This window comes from Chenopodium album, chromosome 25, assembly GCF_948465745.1.
Source record: "Chenopodium album chromosome 25, dcCheAlbu1.1, whole genome shotgun sequence".
In the NCBI taxonomy this organism is placed as follows: domain Eukaryota; kingdom Viridiplantae; phylum Streptophyta; class Magnoliopsida; order Caryophyllales; family Amaranthaceae; genus Chenopodium; species Chenopodium album.
The window spans coordinates 33,417,571-33,439,229 of NC_137858.1; the positions used below are offsets into that span (position 1 = coordinate 33,417,571).

A 21,659-nucleotide genomic window follows, 5' to 3' on the forward strand; every position below is an offset into this window, starting at 1 on the left:
GCGGCATTATGGTAAGATTCGATTTTATATTTTTATGAAATTTTGAATCTTCCGCGAGCGCATCACTAGCAGTTGCGCTGGGTGTGCGCAACTAAATTAGTTGCGCGCGCCAGACCAGCGCGACTCATTGAGATGCGTGCGACTTTTCCTGCGGCAGCATTAGATATAACCTGGGCGCCTCTAAATCTGTCATTATTGGATCTTAAGCACGGGCTTAAGCCTAATTATGATCGGACTTAGTTAATTGGACCTTGTTTGCATTTGTTTTTGGGTTAGGCTAGTCTTTTTGTTTCTTTGCGGTTTTAACCAGTCATGCATAAGTATTCTTCACATTGATCCAACACGAAGATGGTTTTATTTATCGCCATTGCACTTCCTGTCGGAGGCCAAAAGTAGATATCTACACCAGTAATTTGTTCTTATCTGTTTCATTGAAGAATTGGAAAACAAAGAGGTTTGTTTCTAGAAACCTAATCGCGAAATTGTCATTCATCCTCCAAACATTTACTTAGGTTTGTTTCATTACCTCGGTATTAAAGGGCTTCACAATGCATAACTTTCCAACAAGTGTCAATCGAATTTGCTCTTCCATAAAATCGTCATCCATAGTCTCTGAATTCGCTTCAATAACAGTATTTTCATCAGTCGTAAGTTGTAGTTTCTCCCAATCCTTGATATATAAGATCATCATCCATGGCTAATATTGAGATTACAAGAATAAAATTAGTGGAGAAAAGTTGAAAATTGAGGGGAAAAACGATAAATTGCCGCCAAACCCTAGAAAAGGAAAAAACACCCTATTCTAGGGACGCTAATAGGAACATTGGTATGAAGAGATTATTGTAAATGTGTAATAATAAAAAAATTATTATGCAGGTATAAATCGATAGGAGTGGGCAGAAAATCCAATTCGATTAACCTAATCCATGATTTGGTTGATCAGATCTGAAATTTAGGATATCCAAAATAATTTTTCTTTTTTTTGGAAATTTTGGATTAGATTTGGATAGATTCATATTGAGAAATTTCAAAAATCTGATTTCAATTTTTTAAATTGCCATATTGGACATTTGGACAACCACCTATTTAAAAAATTTCGGATATACAAAATATCCTTAAAAACTAGATATCCGATACTTTTTTAAAGGTCGAATAGGATGAGATTTTCTGTTCGAATTTGGATGGAAATTTTATTTGATTTTTTGAATTGGAACACGTTAGATAAGAAGTGATTATTTGATTTTAGTTTATTTGAGGGAGAAGTGATTATGTAAAACCTTATCACATCCCCCTTGTAACCTTAGATGAGAAGTGTTGTAACTGCTTTAAAAAAATCTTATCTATTTCTACTCTTTATTATGTAAAATAGATTTATTAGTTTTTGTTTTTGTTGTTGTTTTATTTTTTTTATTTTTTTGTTTGTGTGCAAATTTAATTTGTTTTTTTTTTGTTTTTTTTAAGTAGCTGCAACACTTCTCATCTACATACGGAGTAACATTTGTCGATGTATATTATAAACACTTAAGTTGTAATTGTAAATTTTTATTAATAAAAAATTATTATGGAAGTATAAATTGATGGGAGTGGGCGTCCAAATTTATTAACCTAATCCATGATTTGGTTGATCTGATTAGAAATTTAGGATATCCTTATATTTTTTTTTTTTTTTTTGAAATTTTGGATTAGATTTGGATAGATTCATATTGAAAATTTTCAAAAATCTGATTTTAATTTTTTAAATTGACATATTGGATAGCCACCTATTTAAAAAATTCGGATATCCAAAATATCCTTAAAAATTAGATATCCGATACGTTTTTTAAAGATCGAATAGGATGAATTTTTTTTGTTTGAAATTGGATGGAAATTTTATTCGATTCTTTGAATTGGAACACGTTAGATAACTGGTTTGACCACCCTTATAAATTGAAACGAATCTGACAAGACCCAACTTGACTATACTTTCTTAACTATGATATATCAAATTGAGTGAGCGCGGAGTACATAAATAATACAAAAGGCTACCATTAATTTTTCTTGATTTGATAGTGTCGTAGAAGATATTATATCCATCTTTTTTTTTTTTTCTTTTTTTTTTTTTTTTTTTTGCGGGAGATATTATATAAATTTGTTTTAATTTTAATTCACTTTTCTGATCTCATGTTAAAAGGGAGGACAATATAGTTGTTCATCACTATATTAAGTTCATATCTTTTGGTGTTGAACAAGTGTGGCATAATCATTTTTGGGTGGAAATGTCCTATTCTATACTCTCGAATATTTTGCTCCTAGATTAATTGAATTACTCTCTTTGTCTCAAACAATTCGTGCGTGGCCGGTGGAAGAGAGTAGCTCACTTTCAATTAAACAAAAATGCAAAAATAAAATCATTACAGTTATTTTTAAAAGCTAAGAAACGCACACAATGCGTGCGTGTGCAATATAAGTAATCTATCAAGCTCGATTTTTTGTTATTTTTTCCACAATATTATCTCTTTAATTATTTTAATAAAAAGAATATTAGTAGATTTAATAATTGTTGATAAAAAATAAAAATGAAATTATGTTGATGATGTCATGTGGGCTTAATAATAAAAATTGACTTTTTTAAAAAAAAATTATTAAAAATGAAAAGATGGAAGTTTTTTTTTTTTTTGAACTAAGATTGTAGTTTTTTTAGATGGTAGTTACAATTTTTTTTTTTTTTTTTAAATAAGGATGGTAATTTTTTTGAAAAACAAATAAAAATAAAAGATGAGAGGGGTATTTTGGGAAATTAAATTTATCACCCAAAGTCCCCTTTCACTTTATATGTGGAGTACTTCCTCCGTAATCTTTTAGATGCAACACACCCTTTAGCGAAATAATTAAGAAAGGTGGAGTTTACATGATATAATAAACTTTAAAATAGGATGAGTGGTTGTTAGGAGTGTAATTTAGGGCATGTTCTCATTGACTGAACTCAGCTGATCTGAACTGAAATGAATATTTTATAAGAGAAGGAAATTAGGAGTTGAACTGAACTGAATTTTAACGTATGAGTTTAGGCCCTTAGTGGGTCATGTGCTTTAAATAAAGAATATAGTATAACTTTTCCTTAAAGTAACTTTCCTTTTATACCCCCTCCGTTTTTTATATGCATCACTTTGACAATTGCACTATTCACATACCATGGTTGACTTAATTTTTTCACCTCTAAAAAATGAATAAATGTTATTATATTATATATCATTAAATTCGTCATAATGTCTAGTTTCATAATATAATTTTGTCACAATTTTTACTAATACACAATTAAAGATATTCATGGTCAAAATAGCGTCTCGGCAAATGTGCCGGTCAAAGTGATGCATATAAAAAAAATAGAGGGAGTAGTGTGTTGCAAGTATTGTGACATATTCTTTTTAAGGAAGTATTGCAAGTAAAAGAAAACGGAGAAAGTATTATTATATACAGATAAAATAGCCAAATTGGGATGTAGTGTAAGATAGCGCAAAAGGTGATCTAAACCAATTTTTTTAATTCCAAAAAGAAGCTGCAACTCTGCAAGACGGATCTAAGCCTAAAATGCGGTTATGCTTATGCACAGTAGGCGCCCCCCGATTACAAATGATGGCCCCCCATTTATTGAGTCTAATAACACCACAATCAAACGACAAACAACAAACAACAAACAACAAACAAACACCACCATCACAAAATCAAAAATTAATACTCCCATCCCTTCTCCTCCCACTCCCGTGATCGCTTACTTCATTCTCCCCATTCCCATTATCTCTCATCCCGTGACTCCAACAGTTAAAAAAAATTCAAACACTCTGTCTTCCACAATCTCCCCCCCCCCATACTTGTTCACACTCACTAGTCACTCCCCATTAATCCCCACTCAAATCCACCTTAATTACCAACCACATATATAACATAACCCCCCTTAATCAAATCATAATCATATTATATCTAATCTAATGATCTAATCTAATCAAATCAACCCATTTTTGATTTTCCTATTCATATTCCAATATCACACCATTCCAAATCTGGCTTTTTTAATTCTCTCACTTAATTTTGTTCATAAATGACAACTCCTTTTACCAGAAATCCTATAAATGCCAACCCATTTCACAATTCTTACCCCCATTTTAAACCCCACCCAAATAACAACAACAATAATAATTACAAGAAAATACTCTTTCTCCTTATTTCAATGGCTTCCTCTCTTTTCTTCCTCCTCTTTCTTTCTCTCTCCTCCCTCTCCTCCGCCCACCGCCACCCCCACAACCCCCGTGCTAAATTCTCCGGTGTTCAACCTTCAGATGCTGCAATCCGTCAAGCGTGCCGGGCGACCCGTTTTCCTGATGCGTGTCAATCCATGTTAACGGGTCGGGCATTGAAGGATCCGACTCCGGCTGGGATTATTCAGTTGGCGTTTCAGGTTTCGACCCAGAATCTTAAAACGGGTCAGGCTATGGTCCAGGAGATTCTAGACGCTTCGGCTCATAATCCTAACCGCTCACGTGCCGCCCAAACGTGTCTTGAGGTTTTGGGGAATTCTCAGGCTCGGAGCTCTGCTGCGGAGGATGCGTTGGCACGTGGGAAGCTTAGGGACGCACGTGCATGGGGTAGCGCTGCGCTTTCTTATCAGTACGACTGTTGGTCAGGTAATTCAATTATGTCTCATTATTCATCTAAATTGTTACTGTGTATTAAATTTGTTACATTTTTTTTGAGGCGCCCATTTAATTTGGTAAACATGAGTTGTTTATCAAATGTTAAATTTGTAAATTAGATCATTAGCAATTTTACGAGCACTTTGTGATTCTATCACGAACGTACGGAGTATATCTTTAGCGGTTTATTTTATCAAGATGGTAAACTTGTAAATTTTCTCGGTTACTATTAGTAATAAAAATTTGGGATTGTGGTAATATAAATTGAGACAAATTTTTTACAACATTGTCTGTATTTTGCTAAATACTCCGTATTTTATGTTTAAATATCAACCAGGTGGTCAAATGGAACAACACTAGTACAAATTTTTAAATGTCACAACTAATGAAGAAAGTATTTATTGTTATGAAGAGTATTGTTTAGTATAATTAATAAAAAAAAAAAAAATTGTGTAGGAGAAATGTGTAAGTTAGAGTGTAACAATATTGTGGATGATTTAAGATTGGATGGTTGAGGCTAGATTTGTATTCCGTAATTACTCGTAGCTGTTTTCAATAATGTTGTTTAATGTGTAAGATATTATAGTTGATGTTGATGTAAGTCTGTAACACATGATGTTTTACAGGTCTGAAGTACGTCAATGATTCAGCCGCAGTGAACGGGACAATGTCTTTTTTCGACACCGTCTTGATCACATCAACCAGCAACGCGCTCAGTATGCTGCGTGCACTAGACGCGCTCGGGCCTGACCCGGCCTCATGGACCCCACCTCGTACTGAGAGGGACGGGTTCTGGGAGCCTGTTGTGTCGGGTTCGGAGTCAGGAACTCTGAAGTTCGGATCATTGTCGAGTTCCTTTAAGGAGGTGGATGCGACAGTGTGTGCTGGAGGAGGGTGTAAGTACGAGAAGTTGCAGGACGCGGTGGATGGGGCGCCGGAGAATTTGGATGGAGGGAAGAAGTATGTGATCAAGATAAAGGAAGGGGTTTATGATGAGATAGTGAGGGTGCCTTTTAATAAAAAGAATTTGGTGTTTTTGGGGGATGGCATGGGTAAAACTGTCATTACTGGTTCTTTAAGCACTGGGATACAGGGGATCACCACCTATAATACTGCTACTGTCGGTGAGTTGATTATTCTAGTATTATTTTGGGGCTTAAGTTGATGATTTTCTAATTATGCATGCATTGATGTTGGTGTTGTTAGGTTAAAAGGTGTTCTAGACTTTTTAGAGTTCTTGACTTCTTGTCTTCTTTATTTGTTTGGGTAAGAATTTGCATCTAATTTTAATTACTGTATAGAGTAGTTTTGAATATTTTGATGTTGAACTATGTATTGACTCTTCGTTTCACCTAAGATATATGTATCGGATTTATGACACTCGGATAATGGCACAGCATAACACTTGGACATGTACCCTTGTCTAACACTTTTAATTGAGTCGAAGCAAACATAGATGGTGACTTAGTAATTATTTAAATTGGGCTGAATAAACTGAGTATTTATCTGAATTTGGTCTCCTATTTGGAAGTTATGGACATTCATTGAAAAAACCATCTTGGCTATTTAAGTGATATACTAATTTAGCTTTAGGAATCTGGTATGTAATTGTTTGGTAAGTTGCACTTGATTAAGTTATACTACCTTAGATTGAGGAGTGGTACCAAATTTTGACGTTGTTAGTGTCACCATCTTGATGTGGAATGTGATGAATAGTCACTGGCCCAATTCATTGATACTCAGTACTAGTGTGTAGTAGCAAGGAAACTTCACATGTCCTGTCTCCTTAAATATCTAACCTGAGTAATGGGTAGCTGGGCTGAACTAGAATATATGGCTAGGCAAATAATGTTAATGATCATTGTTGAAGCATTCATATTTACTCATTTACAACATTGTAGGCCCATGCATGGATTGTTTGTTTGCAAATGCTTATTTCTGAAGCATCAATGATCTTGAATTAGTGGTTTGTCTTGTATATGTCTGATGATGATTACAGATCCTTGGTACATATTGAAAATCTGGCTTTATCGTGTTTTCCTACTCATTTATGTAATTATGTGTACTCATTATGCTTTTGTGTATGTGAAGCTGCAAGAGTAATATGTTGAATTTTTGCATCCTTTTTCAATTGGGAGCATGAACTGATGTGTTCTTACTGCAGGTGTCCTTGGTGATGGATTCATGGCCAGTGGTCTTACAATTCAAAATACGGCAGGACCAGATGCTCATCAAGCTGTAGCCTTCCGTTCAGACAGTGACTTCTCTTACGTTGAAAACTGTGAATTCCTTGGTAACCAGGACACCATATATGTCCATGCCCTCCGACAGCTCTTCAAATCATGCCGGATCGAAGGAAATGTCGACTTTATCTTTGGCAATGCAGCTGCCATCTTCCAGGACTGTACCATTCTAGTCCGTCCTCGCCAACTTAAACCTGCGAGTGGTGAGACCAATGCTATATCTGCCCATGGAAGAACAGACCCAGCTCAAACCACAGGGTTTGCCTTTCTGGGTTGCCACATTAACGGAACAGAGGAGTACATGAAACTTTACCACAGTAAGCCTAGCAAGCACAAGAATTACTTAGGGAGGCCATGGAAGACGTATTCTCGGACAGTTTTCATCAACAGCGACATGGAAGCTCTCATCACCCCTGCTGGCTGGCTTCCATGGTCTGGAGATTTTGCATTGTCTACTCTCTACTACGGGGAGGTTGGAAATACCGGTCCTGGTGCTGATTTGTCTAACAGAGTTCCTTGGAGTAGACAAATTCCTGCTGAACACATCTCCACCTTTTCGGTACAAAATTTTCTACAAGGTGATGAGTGGATCACAATAGCTTCTTGATTTTGGGGAGCTTTCAAATTGTTATTATTGGAATATAGTAGTTGTAGAAAAGAGAATGTAATTTCATCTTACCCTCATTGTTTGAAGGATGAAAATATCACAGATTTTGGTGAGACTAGTTCTTTAGCTTGCGGCATTACTCTAGAGTCTATGTATCTCTGCCTGTGTACATATATTTTACAATGGGAAAAGAAACAAGAAAAAAATTTATCCCACCTCGGTCAGTTGTAGATCATCTCAAATATATTGATGGAAGAAATATTAAAGATCTGATATGCTTGGTGGTTTTGGGCAATTTAGAACTGCACTGCATAGATTTTCCCGGCTGCAGAACTTCTATATTTATCGTATGGTAAAGGAACTGGTGAAGGTATGGTAACTGTTCTTTCTAGTTAGTATATGATTTTTTTTTTTTCCTTTTTCAATTTGTTGTTTTGGTTTTTGAAAAGTGAGATATATCCAGGATACTAGTAGGAATACAAAGTGAAATTAGTGAAATGCAGGTTTTGCTTCGTTACGAGTCCTATGACTTTTTGGTAGTGTTTTGATGAAAAGATAAGCTTTGTTTTTTTTGGTATTAATTAAACCATACTGCCTACTCAACGAATTGTTTTCATGTCTTTCATGCCCTTACTTCACCTTGCACTGCTATCTAAAGTTAAGTTGCAAATGATGTAAGTCGGCTAGATAAAAGTTTACGTGCCTGAAACATGCCCTCATTTATACAAATTACTGAATTAGAATTATATGTTGGTCAAGTAGAGACTAGAGAGAGTAATGGTTACTGATGTGCTATTGATTTGTGAGTAATTCACTAGATTTTTTATAGTCATTTAGGTCAGTTTCGACCTTAAGCTATTTGATTGTAGAACTGAAGCGTCAAAGTTTGTAATACACAATTATGTTAAACTACATCAGATTAGGTGCTGACTATGAGTCAGCCTCTTTCATACATAATGAGGCAAGGTTGTATGACTTGTATAGTCACAATAGCTTCATATAGAGAGATTCAAGATCTCTCGCAAATAAAAATGATATCAGGCAATTTGTTGCATTTTGATTTTTAAACATGATGAAGAAAGGGAGTATCATGATTGGGGTGAATTCAATTGTTCAATCTGTTAGCACTGCTACTTCTTTCTGGTCGAGCTTTATAGCTCGCTGATCTTCTTAGCTCACAGAGGTGACTAAGGAATGGAAATGTACTCTGTATAATTTGAAGAAGAAACAAAGGAAAAGACAATAGATTAGACTGTTTTTGGCCTAACTGACCAAAAGATTTTAAGACCTTAGAGGAGAGGAGAGGAGAGGAGAGGGGATCAGAGGGAAGGAGAGAGAGCGTAACAGCCTCTGTAATGTAGCAACAATTACTTCAACGAAGAGAGAATATTCTAAATTATACCTTGAGACGTTGGACTTTTTTCACTATTTAATTATTTATATATTAACTTTGACCATAATTTTTTACTAACATAATAAAAACATATTTTAGTTAGGTATTAATATAAAATTTTATAATATAATTTTTAAAATAATTTTAAACTAAGTTTCATTTTTTTTTTTTTTTTTTTTTGAAATAATTTTAAAATAAGTTTCATAATAGGTATTATATAAAGTTTCATAATATAATTTATTTAAATTATGTATATAAAAATAAAGTCAAACTAATGCATTAGCATATGTACAAAGTTGATTGTATTAGTTATTTTGGGATAGATGGAGTAGCTTGTTTGGTTAAAATTTCATGGGAATTTGCAAATGGAATATTTGTTTGGTTGATGACAAATAAGTAATAATAGAGAAAATAAAAAATAATGGACTTATAAACTTCACAAAGAACATGGGAAATTAATTACTACCTTATCCCCCTTAATCAATCAAAATCCATAAACAATAATTCCTAAGAAATCTGACATTACTTTACATAGGGTATAAAGTTGATAATAACTTCCAATAAAAATTTATAAAATGATAAATGTTTAGGAAACTACTAAGAAATATTTATTAAAAAAAATAAAAAGGAAACTACTAAGAAATATTTATAAAAAAATAAAATTAAAAAAAAAAGATTTTTTTTAAGCTATGCACCTGTGGTGTGGTTATTGAGTTCTAAGTTGTTCCCATATTTTTTTAAAATTACAAGATGTGCCCTCCAACTTATAGTGTTTATTCAATCATACCCCTTGACGTTAACCAACGTTAATAGTTTGTGCTAAATGTGAATTACCCCACTTTGGAGAGAAATCACATCCAACTCGGATTAGAGTTATATAAGGGGATTAATATTAAGCATTATTTCCACATTTTCTCATCTACTTTTTCTTCTTTCTACTAAAAACAACCATTGATATATCAATCTCTCGGTGTACTTTTTCCTGTTTTTTTCATGCGCTTCTTATTACTCCTTATTTTATTAAAATTATTAATGTCAAGTTAACAGCTGAAGTTGAAGGGTACAACTTGTAATTTCGAAAAAAACATGGGCACACCTTGAAAACACAACAACCTCAAGGACATAGCTTAGAAAAACCATAAATAAATAAATAAAGACTTGGGAGTATTTCTTTGTTCTATCGCGATCTTCATTTTCTCCTTCGTGATTTTTACTCTCAGTAATAATCTTCACTTTCTTCATCGCAATCTTCACTTTGTCTTTGGTAATCTTACTTTCTTCATTGTGATCTTCACTTTCTCCATTGTGATCTTTGCTTTGTTCAAACAAACAATAAATTATTAGAATTTATAAGTGATAATCATGTACAAAGACTTAAGACTCTTGAACAAATTCATTACTATATAACCTTTATTCAACGTTCTTGTTCTTTACTAAGTTATTAAATATATAAGCCTGCCATGACTTTCAGATTTTCCACATTCCTTCCAAATTATCTTATCAGATCATAGATTCTTAATTATTTTGTTATTGCTATTCAAAAAATATAAATATATTTTGTTATTGTATAAATACTGTATTAAAATTTAAGAAACCAAATACTGCATTAAAATATCCCATCATGATGTACACAAATCATATTGTGATTTATTGATTACCGTAGCAAATATCAAAGATATTTATGAAGAACAGGATTAATTATAATGTAGACTGGGTCATATAATATTCTAGGCATGAATTCACACTTTAATGAATAGTAATTGTTGTTGTAAATGTACATACAAATAGGGGAGGGGCATTCGAACCTGTAACCTATCATACATTGACCTACATTCTTAGTCTTTGTCATTAAACAAAAACCTCATCCATATGTCATAGAGACATATTAATAATCTCAAGAGACACATACAATTAATAACTTAATCTTCCTTTATTAACAATTAAATTCAAACATTATATCTTAATGACGTTTATTAAATTCTTATGGATTATACCGTGTAAAAACTCGAAAATTCTAACGTGTGCACTGTGTACACATGCCTATAAATAACTCAGTCATATACTCATGCGGATTAGGAAAGCCAAAAACAATGCCTATCTTCACCATCTTTCCCTTGTTGTATGTTCTAAACACAATTATCATAGGTATCCCAACAACTGCGATCTCTAATTCCTTCTTTAAAGGGAATGAGACAGATCATGTCGCGTTATTAGCTATCAAAGCTAAGATAACCTCTGATCCTCAAAGAGTGCTGAGTTCTTGGAATGAGTCTACCAATTTTTGCCTGTGGGAAGGAGTCACATGTGGCCGTCGCCACAAGAGAGTGACAGTACTGAATCTAACTGAGAAAGGATTGGTAGGGAAACTATCACCTTTTGTAGGAAACCTGAGTTTTCTGCATGCTCTTATACTGACAAACAACACTTTCAGCGGCCATATTCCTCCTGAAGTTGGTCGTCTTTTTAGGCTGCAAACTCTTAACCTGTATCACAATTCATTCGAACAAGAAATCCCAGCAAACATCTCTCGTTGCATGCAGCTTAAAAATCTTGAGTTGGGTTACAACAAACTCACTGGGAATATTCCTTCCCAACTTTCCTTGTTGTCCAAACTAGAAGTCCTCGGACTTGACTGCAACAACTTAACAGGTGACAACCTTTCTCCGTTATCAAATTTAACTTCGTTGAAAGCATTGTACCTATCTGGACAATCAGATACAGAGGGGCCTTCTGGCTTTCGAGGAAGAATCCCAAATTTCATAGGGAAGTTCAAAGACCTCCAAGTTCTTGCACTTGGAGGTAACAGCTTCTCTGGTGAGATTCCTCCTTCTTTGTACAACCTCTCAAAGATCCAAAAACTCTCTTTAAATTTTAATCAATTAACTGGGAGTCTTCCATCTAATCTTGGGTTCTACTTCCCACAACTTAGATGGTTTCAAATCGGAGATAACCAACTCTCAGGAGCTATTCCTATCTCATTGTCTAACCTTTCCAACCTCGAATATCTAAGTCTTGTTTGTAATGATTTTACTGGAAAATTCATGCTGGATGGAAGAAATATGAAAAACCTGTCTCAGGTACTTCTATATGATGCCATTCATGGTAGAGGAGAAGCTGACGATCTCAGTTTTCTAGACAATCTAGTGAACTGTAGTCGCTTAGAAATCTTGTTGTCTTCAGGAAATTACTTTGGCGGGATGCTTCCTCAGTCTGTAGCCAATCTATCTGCCAAACTCCGATGGCTAGATTTTAGTAGCAATCGATTGTCAGGTAACATTCCTTTGGGGATGAGTAGTCTTTTGAATCTACAATATCTTCATCTAAATGATAATCGATTCACTGGAACTATTCCAGCTGACATTGGTAAGATGACTAGGTTACAAGAAGCAATTTTCTCAAACAACCAGCTCTTTGGTAGTATTCCTTTGTCCCTAGGAAATTTATCCTTGTTGAGTAAATTGGATTTGTCGAACAACAGATTTCAAGGGACGGTACCTACTACTCTTGGTAATTGCAACAGTTTACTATCCCTCTATCTTAGCCATAATAATCTAATTGGAAATGTACCTTACCAACTCTTCCAAGCTTCGGAGTTACTTTACCTCTTTCTTGACCACAATCACCTGCAAGGCTCTCTGCCTTCAGAGATTGGTGGCTTAAAGAATCTAGTAACTGTGAACTTGTCGAATAACAATTTGTCCGGTACTATTCCAACTAGCCTTTCTGAATGTGTTGCTCTTACAAATTTGTCTTTGAAAGGTAACTCCTTTTCGGGATTCATCCCTCCATCTTTTAGCCATTTGGAAGGTCTTCATAATGTCGATCTCTCTTGTAACAAGTTGACTGGACAAGTGCCAAAATACTTCTTCAATTTCTCATCCATGGTTTTGCTGAATTTGTCTTTCAATAACCTTGAGGGCGGAGTTCCAACCAAAGGAGTTTTCGCTAATCTTAGCGCAATATCAATTGTTGGTAATCCAAAGCTTTGTGGAGGGATTCCACAGCTCAAATTACCAAGCTGCCCAACATCGAAGGGAAAAAGGAAGCCTCCTGCAGTTGTCATCATTGCAGTCTCCATTATAGCATGTGTTTTTGTAGGGGTAGCTATTGTGACATCGCTTTATCTGATTTGCACAAAACGTCGAAGCAAAGCCTCAGTTTCAGGGCTCTTGTTCAAAGAACCATTCATAAAAGTGTCTTATGACATGCTTCTCAAAGCCACTAATGGCTTTTCTACGGAGAATATGATTGGTTCAGGTAATTTTGGTGTTGTTTACAAAGGAACCCTTCTTCTTGAGGGAGTAGAAAAGGTTGTTGCTATCAAAGTGATTAACAATCAGCGTCAAGGAGCCTGTAAGAGCTTTGTAGCAGAATGTGAGGCCTTGAGAATTATCCGCCATAGGAATCTTGTGGGAGTCATCACTGCATGCTCTAGTATAGACTTTCAAGGAAATGTCTTCAAAGCTTTGGTCTACGAACTTATGTCAAACGGGAGCCTTGAGAGATGGTTTCACTCAAATTCAGAAGAAGATGTTCAATATCAGAATCTAACCCTTCAACAAAGGTTAAATATAGCCATAGATGTAGCGCATGCCCTAGACTACATCCACAACGGCATTGGTACTTCTATCATCCATTGTGATCTAAAGCCCACCAATATTTTGCTTGATGATGACATGACTGCCCACGTTGGAGATTTCGGGTTGGTGAAGCTGATTCCAGAAATATCTGAGCAACTCTATAACAGTAGCTCTATAGGAGTTAGAGGAACTGTTGGCTATACTGCTCCAGGTAAAGATTGCACCGCCTTATCTCAAAAAAAAAAAATAGTTTATTCTGCATCTAATAACGATAACTTTGTAATGATTCATTATATGTATGTTGTCCAGAGTATGGCCTTGGATCTTCAGTGTCTGCAGCAGGTGATGTGTACAGTTACGGAATCATTTTGCTAGAGATGATGACTGTAAAGAAGCCCACTGATTTGATGTTCGAGGGAGATATGAGCCTGCACAAGTTTGCAGAGTTAGGTTTGGCTGATCATTTGTTGGATATCATAGATCCAAAGCTTAAATTTGATGATGTTGAAGAAAGAAACATGGACTTGGATGATAGAAGGGTAGGCATTACTAAATGTGTTTTCGACTGCATAACAACAATGATCAAGATTGGGGTGAGATGTTCCTCTGAATTGCCACAAGATCGAATGGACATAAAAGATGTCATCGGTCAGCTGCAAGCTCAAAGAGACCATATACTCCTCTGTGGGAGGCGGCATAGATGCCAGCTTATACTTTGAGGTACCTCAGAAAATTTTCTTAGTTAAACATCTCTGCTAAGATTACAGGATTTTACGGATTTTGATTCTGCAAATAATTTATGCAGAGGGATTATTAGTATATACGAAGTACATTCTTGTATTATTTTGGTATATTGTCAAACGTTCATCTGATATCAGGAAAATAAATAAAAAGTAGTCATTACCTTATTGTTAATGCATAACTTTTTGACTTCAGTATCTCATGATATTTGCAGGAAAATGAAACTACTGACTTCGTAGTACGTGAGAATCTGCTATAGTGCTATGATGCTGCTGTAATTTACACTCTTCGTTGATGGAAACTGAAAAAATTTATTTTGTGAAGAAAATGGATGTTTCAGCAAGGATATCAGCATGTTTTTTTTTTTTTTAAAAAAAAAAAATAATATCTTCCCAGAAGAGCTTCTAATATGTGTCGTGTCATGTGTGCCTCGCGGCCTATTATGCTCCGTTTATGGTTGTATTTCTCATTATGCAAGTATTTCATGTCTTTCACTTCCAGTAAATTCGTTAGTTATAATTTATTTGAAAGTACGTGCAAATGTATATTTTAGTCTCCATATATAAACACCATGCATCACTGATGCTGTTTGAAAACAAAACATGTGTAAAATCCTAATTTGGGAAGTGGTTAAATACTGATGATTTGAGTTTGGATGAATTGACAATAAGTTGATGAATAAATTTATTAATCCTTCTGAAGATGATGCTTTAGTTGCTCAAAATGGTAAGAACTTTAAGAAAGAAAAAGTCTATAATTATTGTCGTGTGAAAGGTCATATCAAAACCAAGTGTTTAAAATAGAAGAAGAAAAATAGTGGGAAGTTTGATGAAGACTTTTGATGATGATGATGCACTTCAGGTTACAGGTCTTTAGGCTGCAGTTTCTACAATCACATCATGGTTCATGATGGTGCACTTTAAAATCTTTTGGTGAAGCAAGAAACCGTGTGGATTTTTTTTTTTTTTTTTTTTTTTTTTTTTTTGAGGAAAGTGTGGATTTTTATTTTGGAGTGTTAATATGATAAATTATACTCTCATGTAGTTATATTATTTTCAATCTTTTATTTTTTTTCCTTAGATTATTTCTTATATCAATTAGGTATTGTTATGATTTGCAATTTTTCTATGTACTCCGTAACTTTTATTTCTAGAAATGATGTACTTCAAATGAAATGAAATGGTTTCACAAAAAAAAAAAAAAAAAAAAAAAAAAAAAAAAAATGAAATGAAATGGAAACAAATAGATTGAAGGGGACAATGTAGCTTGAAGGAGCTCTAATTGAGGGCTTATGAAGCTTGTAGGTGGTTCTATGCGCAGTGGTAGATAGTGATCGATTCTGGAAGGATCAAATTATTAAAGGAAGATAGAACATGTGAATGTAGTTGATTAGTCGTTCTTAGCTTGAAAGATAAGTGAATGAAAAAAGCTAATAAAAATTAAGAAAATGTCAAAGAGGATAAAGAGCTGTAATGCAATTGATCAATAATAAAATGTGTTAAATTGGGAAGAAAACTTCTTGGTTATGACTTATGCATTTAACTGTCTAATGATATTGGATGAACTTGTTTGGTTATACTTGTTCTATTATTCGGGTTGTTCTCTTCTAAGCTAGAATTTGCTTATTACGATTCCAAATTATATCCTACCCTCCCAACCTAGTCTCATTGTAAGCTTAATAAATTCTCTTTCTAATCTTTATACATGGGTTATGGTAAGCAGAAACTAATCTCTTGTCAAAATTAAAGAGTATGTGTTGCATTTTGAATTGACTTTAGATTTAGAGTAGGATGATAGTTGTAAAACCCTTTAAACTTATGTGTTGTGCGTTGTAAAACCTCCTCCATTTTTTTTATTTTTATTTTATTTTATATTTTTTTAATCTTTTTTAATTTTTTTTTTTTTTTTTTTTTATTTTTATAATTTTTTTTGAAAGATGTAAAAACCTCCTCCTTAAAAGGCTGCCGCCAATGCTTTCTCTTTTTCTTCTCTTTATAAAGATCAAATTTTATAATCGAATTTCAGCATTATACATATTTTAAGAAGTTATATACAAGTCATGAAACATACTCATATAACACAAGGATTAAGATTCAATAGAGGTTCTCACCAAAAAAAAAAAAAGATTTAATAGAGTTTGTTTTCAGCCAAACACAGTTCTTTCTTTTTGGCATTTCATCAAACATCAGTTGCTATTGAAAAAGTCAGTCAGTTTCTTCGCACAGATCAGCAATTGGTGCACCATGTCACATTACAAGTAACAGTTCATACACATGGCAAGCTCAAATGACCAATAACAAACCTGATCCATGATTTTATATAGACAATGGGTTATCTAATAAACTTGTTCATAAGTCAAAACATGTTATGTACTTATTAAGTTAAGATGTTTAAAGCGAGACATAGTCAATAGACAACACCATTTGTCAATCATAATGTTTGTATTAGTAAGTCCAATGGACAAACATATTAGTAGATCATATTTACAGTTCAACCAACAAAAATATCAGGACAAACAACAGACCCTACACTAGTACACCAAAATTTTAACCATCCCCGCCAATTTTCCAAAACCCTATCATTGTACTCCATATGTGTGAGTCTGAGATCTCATCCACCACCCCAAAAGATATTAAACACACCCATTTCAAAGCTGCAACAAAGCTCGACAGTCCCGGTACTAGTATCGTTCAACATACACTAACTGAAGTGAAAAATGTTGAGCTGAAGGAAAGCTCGACCAGTCCCAGTACTAGCATCATTCATCATACACTCTAACTGAAGTGAACAACGTTGAGCTTAGAACGGAACAGTGAAGGGCAATGCATAAATTTCTGCATTGGGCAAGTAATGGGCCCGTGGCTGCATTACAGCAGACGCAGAGCAAGGAAGATTGTCAGCCTGGCTTTGAACATCATTACTGGCTCTCAACCTTTTGGCTGATCTGTCTTCATCCTTCTTACCAAAAAGCCAATCTTCATCATCTTCTTCAACCATTTCTAGTGCAGGTGGCACCCAATCCACAAACAATTGCTTATACATTGATTCTTTTTTCTGCATCCTTCTGTCATGAGATGATATTTTCTCCAATGTGTTGACCTTGTCAAGCAATGGAAGAACACCCTTCTGGGATACTTCCGCTTTCAAACCAGAGACTTCTGCTGAAACTCGTTGTAAAGTAGCAGTACTAGTGGAAGTAGAACAGGGAAGTAGACCTTGAGCTTCTGAGACTACATCTTTCTGTCTGGCAGATGTGTCTTGAGTTGCACGGCTGTCACAAGGCCGCACTTGGCTATTTAATAAGACAGGGTCTTCTCTAGCCTGTGGGAGCTGACTAAATTCTTGCCCTTTGCTTCCTGATGTACTAGGTTCATCTCTTTTTTGAGATGATGATGATGATGACAACCGAATTCTAATTATGTTTCCTGCAAATTTGACAAAGCAATGTAATTAGCACATATTTCAAGTGACAAACAAAATGACCAATACAACCTACCCCAATATGAAGGGGTATACTCACCATTGCTCTGTATGCCACTAGGAGATGGCATTGACCTTTTTCTCTTGCCACTGTTTCCGGTGCTATCAGAAGAGCAAGGCGCATTTTGAGAGTCAATGGGCTGGCCATGTTCTTCAGTAACACTACTCCTCTCCAGCAGTTCAGCATTTGTCTTCTGCAACTTCCCATTAGATTCGACCAGCACATTCTCGGGTTTAATTAACTTATCAACACAATCTTGCTTCCCGCTTTCAGCAGCAGGGTCAGTGGCCTTAGCCCTCTTCTCTCTCTTCTTTTCTTTCTTTTCTTTCTTCTCTTTCTTTCGTTCTTCTTTGCTTTTCTTGTCCTTGTCATCTCTGTCTCTCTTCTTGTCTTTCTTGTCTTCTTTGCCATTCTTCTTATCTGAAGATGATTTAGACTTTTTCCTTTCTGAAATGATCTTCTCTAGTTCCTTGTTTGCGTTTGCCTTCTCCTTTTCTTTTTGGAGCTTTAAAAGCACCAGAGTAGAAATTCAGACCATATAATGGCAGCAAGCCAATAAAACAAGCATAACCAGAATGGAGAGATTCACAATCCATTCCAAAGGGCAACAACTTATCCAAAACCGAAAGCATGCAATGCGCAACCAAAACCACATTGTCTTTAGACTAGTCCATATGCATATAACCATCAATGGGTCAAGAAAGAAAATCAAGGGTATCCTGGGAAGCATGATTTTCTAATTCTATGCCAGCACCCAAAAACAAACCCACACAGTACATATATGTGCACATAACACACACAGAGTACACAGCAACAATTCACATCCAAAAATCCAAAACCTTTTAAAAGTCTAAAATCCATTACAATTTCCAGTATCAATCATACTAAAAACAAGTTTTAAAACCCCATTCATTTCTACACACAAAATTCAGTTTAAAAAACATACTTTCATAAGCAGAACCTTAAAATTTTCTGAAAACAATTTTCTATTGATTAATTCATTGAATGTCATGAACCTACTCATAGAGTGACATTTAAGAACAAAATCAGTATTGTTCATTTAAATCAGAGTTAAACCCAAATCAGAATCAGTTAAAACTAGAGTTCAATCCCAAGAGTGTTTAATCCCAAATAAGTATCTTCAATTAAGAAGAGTGTTTAATCCCAAATCAGTATCTTCAATTAAAAAGAGTGTTTAATCTCAAATCAGTATTATTAGTACCTTCGAAAAAAACCAATAATTAATCCAAAAATACTTTGATAAAATCAGAATTTAGAATTTGCCACCAAACCCTAAAATATTTAATCCTCAAAAATATAGGGATAACCAATAAACCCAAATAAATCGTTTCATACCTCAACATTCGGCTCAATAAACCCAAAGATTCAGACTACTTCACCTCAATATTGTACATTGCAAATAATTCGTCTATCATAGCGATTCGATTATACATACACACGATCTATCTAATTTTAATTGAAATTTTAACAAAAACCATACAAAAACGAACAAATTATACCCTTTTCTGTTCTTTCTTTTTCTAAATCAAATACAAATTACATCTGAAATTTTCGATAATTTCTTTACATATATACATACATATAATTCATGACAAATTTAACAAAGAGCATGTCGAGCATGTCATCAAGATCATGATACTTTTTGACAAACAAAACTACACAAAATTTTGATTTATTTTTCAAAATTTGGGTGTTTTTGGGGCTCAACAAACCTTAATCGATAAGATCAAGGCCTCGTGGCTTGAGCACTTCCCAGCATACCCAGGTGGCGGGTATGGATAACATCGAGCCATCTTCCCCAACAACACCAATTACAACAACACCCAAATATCCAAATTAAAACCCCTCTTTTTTTTTCCCTTTTTCTCTCGCAAAATCAAACTGCGATTCGAATCGAAGAAACCCTAAAAATTATTCTTCGCTGAAAAATCGAAATCGAAAGATCTGTAAATTGTAGATCCTTCCAATTGAAGATCTGGAGATGATAGATCGATTGGCGGTGTAACGATTGAATTGGAAAACAAAAAAGTAAGATCGAATTGAATTTGAAACCCTAGGGTTTGTTCGTCGTCGGCGGAAGAAAAGAAGAGAGAGAAAGAGAAACTCCTCAAGGAATTTTATGAGAGGAGGAGATCAAATGTGAGATATGAAGGGAGGAACCCTTATTTATAGCCTAACTTTTAGACTTTTAGGTGTTTACGCGTTCTATTTTAAGGAATTGTCTATTTTGCCCTTGTTCTTTGTTTTTGTTTTCATTTCTTTGTTTTGGTTGCGTGTGTAGGTTGATGTCTAATATTGTAATTACATGTTTTGTGTGTGTGTGTGTGTTTTTTTTTTTTATAATTATTTTAATTTAATATTTGTGTAGCTTGGAAAGATTTGGGTTGGGCCTTATCATTGTTGTAAGTCTGACCTAAATCTGTTGGACCTTAGGTTTTGTTCAAAATTAATAGATTGTGTGGAACAATAAATTTGAAAATTATATGGTTTTTTTTAGGTAAATTAGTCAACTATCCTTTCCGGAAAAAAAAGGGTTCAATGCCAATTTATTTTAACGTGTTTAATTTTTTTTTTTTAAGTTAAGATGAAAGACCCTATTGAATAAGTATCGCTCACAATTTTAGGGTATGTTCTCATTTACTGAACTGAGCTGCATGGAGTTAAACTGAATTGAACTTAATATTTTATGAGATAAGAAAATTAGGAGCTGAACTGAAAATAAGCTGAAGAGAACAAGCCCTTAGTCAGTCTATTTCTACAAACCAGGTCCAGCACTTGAGAGTAGAGGGGAAAGGTAACGAAATCCCCCTACTCCCAAACATATGTAGTTGGTGGGCTCGAACTTATATTTTTTTTAATAAAAGAGACGAAATTATATTACATAGGGGTGATTAAGGAGCATCCCTGAGAACCATAATTCAAAAGGGGGTACAGGGAAACCTGCACTAACTAGAGAAAACGAAAGGAAGAAAGCAAAGCAAGAAACCAGGCTGCGTAAGGGAGAAAATTACCATGCCTTAGAATCTTAGCTAAGCAACTAAAGAGAAAAACAGACATAAGTTTTTGAACTAGAAATTGAAAGCAAGAAGAAATAAAAGGAGTAGGAGCAACAGCACGAGCAAGATCTTCAGATGACAGAAAGAGGCCTGCAGCAGTAGTAGCAGGCCTGTGAGAGGTAGCAGCTGCTTGATCAGGAGTCACCCACCATGGCAAGGGAGTGAGCCAGTTCTTCCATGTAGGTTGAAGAAAGAGTAGCAGGAGAGTAGAAATGGTATCCCGTGTCATCTTCAGATCTCAATCTTCCGATTTCAGCTAAGCCATGAGCAAGTTTGTTAGCTTGGCGTTTGACATGAAGAATCGTGACACTCCAATCCTTGTTAAGAAGAGTAACAACATCATTTATAAGGTTGCAAAGCTCATGGTCAATATAGTAGATTGGATTTTCAAGCATATATTTCACGGCCTGAGCATCAGTTTCCAGTTCAAGGAAGCGAATTCCTCTAGCATAGCAGGTAATCAGGCTCGAACTTATAACCTCAAAGTTGTTTCGAAAAATAAAAATAAAACGTATGATCTCAAAGTCACAAGGTGAGTTTCCCACTAACTCCACCAAACAAGCTTGATTAAGTTGTATTGTCAATTACAAAGTAGAATTAAGGTAACAAATTTTTTTATACAACACTTTGTACTTTGTATATTTCTTGAAGTATCTTGATCTCTATATTTTTATCTATGTAATTTATTTTTTACATAAATATTAGGAAAGGATAAATTTTTTACTTATAATCTAAAGTTCTTTAATTATTTGATCAATTTTATTATCTTATTCGTTAATAAAAAAAATTCTAAAATATCTTGATTGACTTGCCATTAGAAAAAGATACATAAATTAACAAAACTAATACAATCTTTGGCTTCTCTTTCAT

General features: G+C 34.6%; 3 protein-coding genes across 3 annotated transcripts; 2 read left to right on the plus strand and 1 right to left on the minus strand.

Annotated features, from left to right (window-relative positions):
* The first annotated feature begins 3,687 nt into the window (after positions 1 to 3,687).
* Positions 3,688 to 7,790, plus strand: LOC145614093 (putative pectinesterase/pectinesterase inhibitor 51). The gene is made up of 3 exons (XM_081669091.1): positions 3,688 to 4,658; positions 5,294 to 5,791; positions 6,832 to 7,790. The coding sequence occupies exons 1-3, from the start codon at positions 4,076 to 4,078 to the stop codon at positions 7,515 to 7,517; spliced, it is 1,767 nt and encodes a 588-aa protein (XP_081525217.1). The 5' UTR covers positions 3,688 to 4,075; the 3' UTR covers positions 7,518 to 7,790.
* A 3,210-nt stretch (positions 7,791 to 11,000) lies between these two features.
* On the plus strand, positions 11,001 to 14,209 carry LOC145614002 (uncharacterized). The gene is made up of 2 exons (XM_081669015.1): positions 11,001 to 13,701; positions 13,800 to 14,209. Exons 1-2 carry the CDS (start codon positions 11,001 to 11,003, stop codon positions 14,207 to 14,209), a joined length of 3,111 nt encoding a protein of 1,036 aa, XP_081525141.1.
* Positions 14,210 to 16,634: 2,425 nt separating this feature from the next.
* Positions 16,635 to 19,868, minus strand: LOC145613359 (uncharacterized). Its single transcript, XM_081668453.1, has 3 exons — positions 19,446 to 19,868; positions 17,752 to 18,217; positions 16,635 to 17,656 (listed from the first exon to the last, which is right to left on the minus strand). The coding sequence occupies exons 1-3, from the start codon at positions 19,524 to 19,526 to the stop codon at positions 17,031 to 17,033; spliced, it is 1,173 nt and encodes a 390-aa protein (XP_081524579.1). The 5' UTR covers positions 19,527 to 19,868; the 3' UTR covers positions 16,635 to 17,030.
* Positions 19,869 to 21,659: the final 1,791 nt, after the last annotated feature.

What these genes read in the sequence shown, in the direction of transcription:
- LOC145614093 (XM_081669091.1), top strand. Translation starts at nt 4,076, where the DNA reads ATGACAACTCCTTTTACCAGAAATCCTATAAATGCCAACCCATTTCAC. An exon ending in TCAGTACGACTGTTGGTCAG is followed by an intron (nt 4,659 to 5,293) that starts GTAATTCAATTA and finishes GATGTTTTACAG; the next exon opens with GTCTGAAGTACGTCAATGAT. An exon ending in CTATAATACTGCTACTGTCG is followed by an intron (nt 5,792 to 6,831) that starts GTGAGTTGATTA and finishes TTCTTACTGCAG; the next exon opens with GTGTCCTTGGTGATGGATTC.
- LOC145614002 (XM_081669015.1), top strand. Translation starts at nt 11,001, where the DNA reads ATGCCTATCTTCACCATCTTTCCCTTGTTGTATGTTCTAAACACAATT. An exon ending in TGTTGGCTATACTGCTCCAG is followed by an intron (nt 13,702 to 13,799) that starts GTAAAGATTGCA and finishes TATGTTGTCCAG; the next exon opens with AGTATGGCCTTGGATCTTCA.
- LOC145613359 (XM_081668453.1), bottom strand. Translation starts at nt 19,526, where the DNA reads ATGGCTCGATGTTATCCATACCCGCCACCTGGGTATGCTGGGAAGTGC. An exon ending in CCTTGATCTTATCGATTAAG is followed by an intron (nt 18,218 to 19,445) that starts GTTTGTTGAGCC and finishes GTGCTTTTAAAG; the next exon opens with CTCCAAAAAGAAAAGGAGAA. An exon ending in TAGTGGCATACAGAGCAATG is followed by an intron (nt 17,657 to 17,751) that starts GTGAGTATACCC and finishes TCAAATTTGCAG; the next exon opens with GAAACATAATTAGAATTCGG.